Raw genomic sequence first — 10705 nt, 5'->3', positions numbered from 1 at the left:
TCTCTCTAGGGGATGCACAAGTAGCTTGCATGACGAATTCTTTTTAATTACACATAGGAAGGAGAAAAAGATGCTGGTAAACAAGAAAAGCATGATGGAGGGGGAGGACCTTGTTGTTATGAGACATGTCTAGTCTTTTTTTTTTTTCGTTTTTATTGATCATTTCTATTTAAAACATTGCTTTCACTAAAACAGAAAAAAGCTAAACTAAAAAGATATTTAAATACTCAACTATTTTTTTTTTTTTGGTTTTTCGAGACAGGGTTTCTCTGTGGTTTTGGAGCCTGTCCTGGAACTAGCTCTTGTAGACCAGGCTGGTCTCGATCTTACAGAGATCCGCCTGCCTCTGCCTCCCAAGTGCTGGGATTAAAGGCGTGCGCCACCACCGCCCAGCTCAACTATTTTTTTTAATTAAAAATTTCCGCCTCTTCCCCGCCTCCCTTTTCCCTCCCCCACTCCCCACACCCCACTCCCCTCCCCCTCCCTGTCCAGTCCAAAGAGCAGTCAGGGTTCCCTGCCCTGTGGGCAGTCCAAGGTCCTCCCCCCTCCATCCAGGTCTAGGAAGGTGAGCATCCAAACCGGCTAGGCTCCCACAAAGTAGGAGCAAAACTCAGTGCCATTGTACTTGGCTTCTCAGTCAGCCTCCACCATCAGCCACATTCAGAGAGTCCGGTTTGATCACATGGAACTAGTTCTTGTAGCCCAGGCTGTCCTCGAACTCACAGAGATCCACCTGCCTCTGCCTTCCTCCTGAGTGCTGAAATTAAAGGTGTGTGCCACCAGGGCCCAGTTTAGGAATGCTGTTTTTATGTATATAAAAGGTGTTATAAAGGAATCCATGGCTGTAGTGGGAGCTGTGGGCCTCTTCCCACAGCCCGGCTTATGGCTGCCTAGCTAGCTTATGACCCGAAATAACGACACACAAACTCTATTCTTTTAAACACTGCTTGGCCCATTTCTGTTCATGTATGTAGCACCCCAAGGTGCGCTTACCGGGAAGATTCTAGCCTACGTCCATCCTGGGTCAGAGCTTCATCGTGTCTGCTCTGGAGAGGAGAGCATGGCGTCTGTCTCTCAGAGGAGCTGCCCTGCATCTGAGTTCACTTCCTCTTCCTCCCAGCATTTTATTCTGTCTACTCCACCCACCTAAGGGATGGCCTATCAAATGAGCCAAGGCAGTTTGTTTATTGACAAATGACCTTCCTCCATCACATGGCTAAAGTTAGGGAAGGACTGGTTAGACAGAAAGGGATCACGAGGCCAGTAGAGGGTGATTCAGATCCTGGCACACCGCCTTAATTCCCACCATTTCCACCCTGCTGGGTCCACTCCTTATTCTGGTTATGCTACTGATTTTCAGGCCTTGTATTTTTTTTTTTATTGATTTTTATTGAGTTCTACATTTTTCTCTGCCCCCCTCTCTTCCTTTCCCCTCCCCTTCAACCCTCTCCCATGGTTCCTATGCTCCCAATTTACTCAGGAGATCTTGTCTTTTTCTACTTCCCATGTAGATTAGATCCATGTATGTCTCTCTTAGAGTCCTCATTGTTGTCTAAGTTCTCTAGGATTGTGATTTGTAGGCTAGTTTTCTTTGCTTTATGTTTAAAAACCACTTATGAATGAGTCATCGGGCCTTGTATTTTAAACAAATTAATATAGTTTGTAAAAGAGAGACTGGGGGAAATTCAAACCCAGTATCAGTCCCTCCCCCAGGAGCCTGGGAAAACCATAGAGCTTGAGAGAATCCCATGATGGGAACTCTCAGGAACCAGACCCCATCTTAAAGATGGGACTTGTTTTATTTTTTTCTCTGTGTAGCTTTGGAGCCTGTCCTGGAACTTGCTCTGTAGTCTGGACTGGCCTCAAATCACAGAGATCTACCTGCCTCCAAGTGCTGGGATTAAAGGCAGATATCTCTTAAGGCAAATGATGACCTAGAACTGACCACAGCTCCAGGAATGTGCTGCAAAGGCCAATTAAGGTGTGAGATAGTAAAATTTAACGAGGACCAGATGTCTCCGAAAACCTGCCCTGGCAGAAACCTTGTCAGTGATTTGTTTCTTTGTTAGGGTTTTTGAGCCCAAAAACTGACCAATGGTTTCAGAAATTTTCTTATTCTGTATTCCCACTGCCCAATCCTAAATCATAGAGATATGTACTTCCTTAATTGCAGCACTTCCCCTTTATTTTTTAAAAAAGAAAACAAACTTTTTTCATTTTACATACTAACTCCAGTTCCCACTCTCTCCCCTCCTCTCATTCCCTCCACCTTCCTCCCACTCCACCCCCCATCTACTCTCCAGAAGGCACACTGCTCCAAGGAAGGAAGGACCAAGGCCCTCCCCATTATATCCAAGTTGAGCAAGGCATTCATCCAAAGAGAATGGGTTCCAAAAAGCCAGTACAAGCAGCAGGGACAAATCCTGTGCCACTGCCAGTGCCCAGTCTACCCCAGTCACACAACTGCCACCCACATTCAGAGGGTCTAGCTTGGTCCTGTGCTGGTTCCTTCCCTGTCTGGCCAGAGTTGGTGAGCTCCTATTAGCTCAGGTAAGCAATTTTCAGTGGGTGAACCCTTCATGGTCTTGACCTCTTTGCTCATATTCTCACTCCTCCTACTCTTCAACTGGGTATTTTGACTAAGGGAGCCATTATGGGGCTAGCAAGAAACCTGGCACTAGAGAAATGCCCAGGAATCCACAAGGATGACTCCAGATAAGACCCTAAGCAATAGCGGAGAGGGGGCCTGAACTGGCCTTGCCCTGTAGTCAAGATTGACGACAATCTTAAATGTCACCATAGAGCCTTCATCCAGTAACTGATGTGGAGACAAGGGCAGAGACCTGCAGCAGATCACCGGGCTGGGATCCTAAAGCACTTCCCCTTTAAAAGCTGATCTCTTCCTGAGCTGGTGACCGACCCTACTGCCTTCTTACCCATTGTGTTGGTGTGCTGGAGGTTTGTAGTCCAGGTTTAAGCTTGCTAAATAAAGACCCTTTTACATTTACATTGGAAACTGGCTTCATAGATTTATTTTGGGGTTCCAAAACGTGGGCACAACAGTACGTGAATCCTAAATATTGGGCTCTGAGTTATTTATACTGTTAAGTTTTGCTTTGCTCAGATTGTGACTGTGCTCTGGTTCTTCCATCTTGAAGTAAAAAAGTGCTTTTGCAGAAGCCCACAGTTAAAAGAGATTTTAAAGCTTTCTTAAAAAAGAGATTTTGGAGTTTTACAGAGAATTTGGATTTTATTGTTGTTATTATCTTGTTTTTTGAGACAGATTTCTCTGTGCACCTCTGGCTGTCCTGGAACTCCCTCAGTAGACCAGGCTGGCATCAACCTCACAAAGATCTGCCTGCCTCTGCCTCCCTCCGATGGGGCTAAGGGTGCACTACCACCGCCTACTGAGACTGCTTAGTTTTGAAGAGACAACTTTTAATGGGTTTTAATTTGTAAGGCTGTGGGAATTTCTAAGTCTGTAAAATATCTTATATTGTGATATCTTTATTAACGTGTTCATCTTAAGGACGAACAGTGATGCGTTTGTTTGTCGAGTTGACAAGAAGTCAGCTGTACTGGCTGGTTTTATGTGAACTTGACACGAGCTAGAGGCATCAAAAAGGGAGCCCTCAAATAAAAAAAAAAATGGATCCATAAGATCCAGCTGTGCATTTTCATTATTGATAGGGGAAGGCTTAGCCCATTGTGGGTGGGGCGACCTCTGGGCTGGTGGATCTGGGTTCTATAAGCAGGCTCATCTGCGGATGGTGGTGGCACACACCTTTAACCCCACACTAGAGAGGCAGAGGTAGGTGGATCCTTGTGAATTCAGGGCCAGCCTGGTCTACAAAGCAAGTTCCAGAACAACCAAGGCTACCTCCATAGTCTCTACCATAAGTTCCTGCCATTTGAGTTCCTGTCCCTACTTCCTTTGATGAACAATGTTATAAGCCAAACAAACGCTTTCCTCCCTAAGGTGCTTTGGTCGTGAGAGTCAACACAGCAATAGACTAACCCTTATCACCAATGCTATGTAGGTGGTACTGGGGCCAGTGCCATTTAAAGCCAGAACCTCTTCTCCTGCCTCTTGCAATTGACTCTCCAGCCAAACCTGACTGAATACTAGAAGGGACATCCCCAATTCATACTGATGGCTGGTGACCAGTCGTATCTGCATGGGTGCCAAACCAGAATGGGCAGGTAGCAGCAATATGAATGAAAATAAGCACCATGTGACTGGCAAAAGAACCATACGGATAACAATATGGGAACTTTGGTCAGTAACAACCTATACTGACAGTTGGGCAGTCTCAAAGGCCTGACTTTATGATGACCCAGTGGTAAAGGAAAAGCCATCAGGTGATTGGGCAACCACTTTAAGGGCAACAGTGGGCAGGAGAAAATTAAGAGCTGGAGTCTCTGGTAGTTTATGTACAACACCTACCTTCTGAGACCCCCCAGGGAAATGAGAAACATTCCTTTACCAAGGCAAGAGCCACAGGAGCCAGCATAGGATGGGATGGAAAATACCAAATGCTGGCATACTGGTAACCCTCCAACACTCAGCACGCCGTCCAGTCCTGTGCGGCTCGCTCCCAGTTTTGGGCCCTGTGCAAGGACGCAATGGCAGAGTCCATGTGTGACGCCAGTCAGTCAGTGTGTGTGTCCTCACTGTGTAGACACCACCACAGGCCTTTCCCTGCAAGCAAGCAACATGTGAGGTGGCCCTAAAGAGCCTGACCCAACTAGATGTTATACACATTGCCCACAGAGAACTAAGCACAGAGAGGACGACTCACAACTGTAGTCACTAACATGGGGAAGCTGCCTTCCAGGAGACTCCTCTGCCTCCTCCTGGGCAGCTTGCTCACTTCCGTTCTATGTGATCCACAGAAGCTTGGCCTCAGGAAGTTCTGGGCATCCCACAGAGCTTCCAGGGTCCTCTTGCTGATCCCAACCATCTTACCCTCATAACTCAGTTCCACCTGTGGAGTACCACCAAGTCCACATTCCAAACAGAGCTTGAATAATGGGGTAATTTAGAGAAATGGTGTGGCCAGCAGAAATGCCCTCCGGCAGGAACCAGAATGACTGGAGGAGAGCAAAAACGTGGCTACGGCAATGACATATGGAAGCCAGTCCTGTGTTCCCAAATCTGCACATGGCAAACAAATCCACCCACCATCATTTTTGTCAAAACCTTACAAGTCATGCACAGTAGGGCCTACTGGCCAATCCCTTGCAAATGGGTTCACACAGACTCCAAACAGCCAAACTGGGAGTAGAAACAGGGCAGTATACTCATCTGCTTGAATCACTACAGAGCCAACACATCTCTTTGAACAACCTTCAGATGAAACTGATAGAAACTAGACTCTCTGTGGTAAAGAGCAGGTAGACTTACAGCAGCCCAGAAGAATGGGGCAGATCTGTGTCCCCAGGACACCACTTGGGTACCCTGCCTCACATGAGTCTAAACTAAGCACAGCTGGATATAGCAGGGCTGCCCTATTAAAACATGGGCCCAGTGCTCCTGTGCCACCTACCCAGGATCCCTGTGGAAGTATCCAAACCCTCTGTCCTGTCCTCCAGGCTACAAGAAAGGCAGAGGACTCTGGCAGCCCCTGCCTGCCTAGCAGGGAAGGAACTTGGCCCAAAGATTCCAACTCTGCCCAAGACCCGACTGGCCAGATATACTCCCTTTAAAAAAAAACAAAAACAAAAAAAAAACATTTATTTGAACGCAGACATGGTGGTAGACCCTTGTACCTCAGCACCAGGGAAGCTGAGCCAGGGGGACCACAAGTTACAGGCCAGCCTGGGCTACAAAGTGAGAGTCTGTCTCAGACACAAAAAGAAAATTCTTAGGAGATGAGGCCAGGTCAGGTGAGAGTGAAGAACTGGGTGCAGAGGTGATCCTGTCGGCCCAGCAGGCCTTTAGATGGGATGAACTCCAGGGGCACTGACCCAGGTGCCTTCTTCTTCAGGTCCTGCTCAAAGATCTGCAAAGGACAGACAATGGGTGGCACTGGGCTGGATGCAGTAGTCCCCGTGGCCTGCACCCCAACAGCCCTGTGCACAGCTCTCACCTCATAAGCAGTAAGTTCCAGGAGTGGCGCAATGCTGACCTCAGGGACAGATAGCACCTGGTTGATGACCCCGGCAGCTCTGGATACCTCAGGATGGTAGTGCTGCTGAAGAGTCTAGGAGCAAGTTAGAGTGATGTCAGAAACCTCATGACATAGCAGCAGGGCCTTAGAATGGAGCTTGAAGCCCTGAGCTAGTGTGGGGTCACCAGCAACCTAGTATCTTAGCATACCCTGGCATGGTGTCCTGTGTGACCAAGATCTCTAGGGGCTGCTGGAGATGTGTCAGTGGAGACTCAAATGCCTTCTAGAAGCTGGACAGGCAGGTGACTCACCTGCAGCTCCCACAAGCAGCTCTCCAAGGCATGGCTCCTGACTGGGTCCTTCTCTATTGGGTCATATGGATCAGCATCTAGCTCTACAAACAGAATCAAGATTCCATTTGCCACCTGGCCTTTTGGACCACAGGAGCCAGGGTGTGCCATGACGCCCAGCTACTCACGCTCACCAATGCCCTGTGGACAATGCACCATAACTCGGCAGGCAGGGTGTCTACGCAACAGGTTGCAGATAAAGGGCAGGACCATAAGAAGGGCCTCAGGAGGTGCTGTTAGGGCCAGCCGGGCCAGGCGTTTGGCAAAGGCAGCCACCAGGTAGGCGGGAAGGTGACTGGGAAGGAAATAGGTATGAGAAAATAGGTCCCCAAACATCCTTCCACTGCCTCCCTAACCAGAACTATATCCCCCACAGACCATGGAGCTGGATATTCCCAACACTCACGAGGAGGAAAGGAAGAGGTCAGCCAAGTGAAAGAACCGGGCTCGGTACTTGACGTGAAAGATGGATGGATCCAGGAGGCCATAGAGCTTTTGATAGAAATCAGGGTATTCCCTGAGGGAGGGAACAGAGAGGATACAGGAGGTGAACTGCTTAAAGGGACAGAACCCCCCAGGTAACCAAGGCTCCTCCTCTTGCACCTCTTCTGCATTAGCCTCCCAGGTGAGCAACAAAGGCCTTTGAGAGAAAACTAGACAGCAGACCAGTGTGGTCCTATTTGGTACTCACAGGTTATGCTTATGGATTAGGATGAAAAGCCCGTTCAAGGCCAGGAGGCTGATGGCACCACCTGCAGAAACACAGGAAGACATGAGGCTACACCTTGCTCACCCTAGGCCTGAGTAGGTAAGGGAGGAGTGGGCATAGATGCAGGTGGCCAGCCTATAGAGTGACTGACTACCTACGGTCACATGCAGGAAGGTCATGGGAGTTTAGCTCAGATCTGTCAGGCAGGAGATGGCAGCTGGGCCCATGCACAGTGAGTGAGTGCCCCTTGCCGAATAACCTAAGTGGAAGTCTCACTCACCCACATCACAAGCACTTGTGAGGAAGTCAATCATGAGGGTGGGCTGAGCCAGGTGGGGCAGGATGGAGTCATGCATAGCCACTAGTACCTTCTTGTAGAGGCTGAGGGGCAGCTGTAGAGACCATGGCAGTCATGGAGCTGCTCCCCTTCCCCCCACTGCCCACAATAAAACCAGGGGCTTCACCTACCACACCCTACCTTATGTTTAAGGAACCCAAGCCACATCTCCTGGAAAGCTTTTCTGTGCTCCTGCAACGGGACCAGGCAATATGTGTATCCTGATAAACCCCAGACCCACCTTGCCAACACCCACCCACCCAGTCCTTCTGCAGTCAACTGTGGGCCTTTGACCCTGAAAGACCCAGGCCAGTCTGTGATGCCAAGTCTCAGCACAAGGAGAGACAAAGAACAGAGGGGCGCAGGACTCAGGTCTGAAGCTGGTTATAGTAACACATAAAAGTGGCATTACTTGAGACAATGGAGTATATGCTATTGCCTATAACTGCCCAGAGAGGAGGCCATGCCAAGGAAGGTCTTCAGTCTCTGAAAGCATCTCACCTTCAAGTGAATGACCTTCCATTTGTCTGATGTCTCTGAAATCACAGCAAAAAGGGGAAGACAGTGGCTAGCCAGGCTGAGAGGCCTGGATCTCTCCAGGAGCCCTCCTACCAGGGTCAGGCTCCAGTGGGCCTTAACCTGCTCAGAACTCACCTGTGTGCTTCACATAGAACTTGGTAAGGTCATGCTCTTGGAGGGGCAGGTTCACAGCAGACAGCAACATGAAGGCATTGTTCCAGAAGGTGGGTGACGCCTGCAGAAAGCCTGGCCTGAGCGACTGCCCAGGCTGCTGCCATCTACTTGCCTCCCTGAGGCACTAGGGCATAGGATGGTGATGGAACCCAGCTTTTTACCTCAGATTGCTGGCTGGTGGCTTGGGCTACAGTGCTTGTGGCCGCCTGCATTGTGTGGTACCGGATATCATCATATTCCAAGTATTCGCAAAACTGGGAGATAAGCAGGCTATGGTCATCCTCGGGTGTGAGCAGGCCTCCTACCACTGCCTGGGGAGAAAGACAGGGTGAATGACTCTCTTCCACAAAATGGTCCTAGCATGTCAAGAAGGATGTCACCATCCATCAAGCTCCACACCACCAGGCTGTCTGCCATTTCCTCTCCAATTCACAAGACAGAATATAGTGATATTTCATTTGTATTTCAATAAAGTTTGCCTGGAGATCAGAGAGTAAAACATCCCCACTGGTCAGCCTTACAGACTAGACAGTGGTGACACACACCTTTAATCCTAGAAGCTATACTAGTCTGCCATCCAAACTGGGCGGAAGTAGTGCACACCTTTAGTTCCAGCACTAGAGAGGAATATAGGAGGCGAGGAGACAGCTCTCAGTCTTGTTCTGAGGATTCCTGGAGGCAGCATCACCATTTCAGACTGAGGTAGAGGTAAAAGCCAGAGGCTGGCTATTTTGCTTTTATGAACTTCAGGCTGAATGCCAATATCTGTCTCTGGGTTTTTATTAATTGTGCTACAACAGAGACCTGTGAGCAGTAAGCCTTGCTTAGTTCCCAGGTCAAAGCAAAACAGGAACATAATATGCCCCAGCTATCTGTTCAGGAAACTAACTCACGAAACCATCTTAGGCTTGGCCACCACAGTCTTCCAGCTCCTACTAAGGCCTTACCCTAAAGAGTGTGCGGGGGAAGAGGTAGTGACTTTCCCACTGGGGCTTCTCCAGGGGTTTCGCTCCTTCCAGCTTTACAAACTTCATGAGTGTCTTGAGGGCCAGCTCCTGGGAAGCAGAGAAAGAGTAACCATGATGTCCCCATCTAGATGGCCTCCCAGAGTTCACCTAGCCTCAGGGTCGCTCCCAACCAGGCTTTGGCCCAGGACAAGTAAGAGAGAAAGGAGATCACACCTTACCTTGCTCCGTGTTACATGTATGTGATGATGGTGACAGTGACATGCTCTTGTTGACTTGGGGACAGAACTTATAACAGAATTTGGCCTGAGGCATGTACACAAGCTGGGCTTGCAGGGGAAGCCACCTAACTGCTCTCTCATCAAGCAATTTTGGAGATACCAAACCAAACATGACAATATGCAAAGCAGATACGGTGCCCAGAACTAGGGTTACAGACACCACAAATACCATACCATAAATCTTTGTGGAAGAAAAAGAGCAATGAAGACATGTAACTTCTCTTAAACAGGGAGAGAAGTGTTCACAAAAGCAGCCCCTACCTGTGCTTTAGAGAAGCTGGGCCAAGGACTTCAAGACTCACCTTGACTTGGAAGGAGGGATGGGTCAGGAGCTCCTCCAGGCGATTACAGCAGCTGTGATAGCGGTGTCTCATCCAAACTTTGTATTTGTGTGTGGCTCCCTGGGATCCTGAGAACAGAGGAGAGCTAACTCCCACTGATGTTTGTGTGCCAAGCCAGACCAAGGTCCTAAACCCAATGTCTCCCATCTTCAGTTGTGAACCTGTACCCAGACCAGGCCTTGGAAAAGACCATTTCTGATCTCTGCAAACTGGGACTAGATACTGAAATACAGTTCTTCTCACTTTGCCTCAGGATCTGGATCTCCCAAACACTAGGGCAGTGATAGCACCAAACTTTGAAGTGGCACAATTAAAACCCTGAGGGAAAAAGTTGCTAGTACACGAGTTCGTGTAGGCCTGGCAAGTACACGGATCTCACTTTCTGAGCCACAATGGACTGAGTCCTCCTACACCGTAAAGTCTATGACAGGGCCCCAGCTTGGCGTGTTCCTCCTGGTGTTATTTAACAAAGCGGGTCCCGTTGGGGCGGCCTGGCGGACAGCACCCCAGCCCCTCCAGGTCACTTTACCTGCCAGGACCCCGTCCTCGCGTGGCAGCGAGCCCACGAAGAGCTCTTCCCGCTCCAGCAAGGTACCGAAGAGTTGGCTGCACGTACGCACTCCTTCCTGGATATCCTCAGGGTCCTCGGACTGAGGCGGGAGGTCAGAAAGGGTGACGTTGGGCCCAGTTGTGCCTCCCGTTTGCCGCCCCAGGGCCGCCCGCGCGGCTCACCTGAAGTACAGCCAGGATGTCAAACACCGCGTTGGCCTGGCCGCGGCTCGTTAGCACCGCCTGTAGTAGACGGCCAAGCTCCCCACGGGAGCCCGCCGAAGCCAGGGGACGATCCATGCTGCCGCGAGGGACTACCGGAAACAGATGTCTACACCGAGCTTAGTCGCGCCTGTGACGTCTGCTA

At 49.5% G+C, this 10705-nt stretch overlaps 1 protein-coding gene across 1 annotated transcript; it reads right to left on the bottom strand.

Annotated features, from left to right (window-relative positions):
* Nucleotides 1–5718: 5718 nt before the first annotated feature.
* On the bottom strand, nt 5719–10678 carry Noc4l (nucleolar complex associated 4 homolog). The gene is made up of 15 exons (XM_057766068.1): nt 10522–10678; nt 10319–10439; nt 9751–9857; nt 9150–9257; nt 8364–8513; nt 8164–8263; nt 8011–8045; nt 7651–7701; nt 7453–7564; nt 7155–7215; nt 6870–6980; nt 6598–6758; nt 6425–6507; nt 6093–6206; nt 5719–6005 (listed from the first exon to the last, which is right to left on the bottom strand). The coding sequence occupies exons 1-15, from the start codon at nt 10636–10638 to the stop codon at nt 5886–5888; spliced, it is 1551 nt and encodes a 516-aa protein (XP_057622051.1). The 5' UTR covers nt 10639–10678; the 3' UTR covers nt 5719–5885.
* Nucleotides 10679–10705: the final 27 nt, after the last annotated feature.

The sequence above is a fragment of the Chionomys nivalis genome, chromosome 3 (genome assembly GCF_950005125.1).
Source record: "Chionomys nivalis chromosome 3, mChiNiv1.1, whole genome shotgun sequence".
Taxonomy (NCBI): domain Eukaryota; kingdom Metazoa; phylum Chordata; class Mammalia; order Rodentia; family Cricetidae; genus Chionomys; species Chionomys nivalis.
This window is presented reverse-complemented; position numbering and strand designations above follow the sequence as displayed.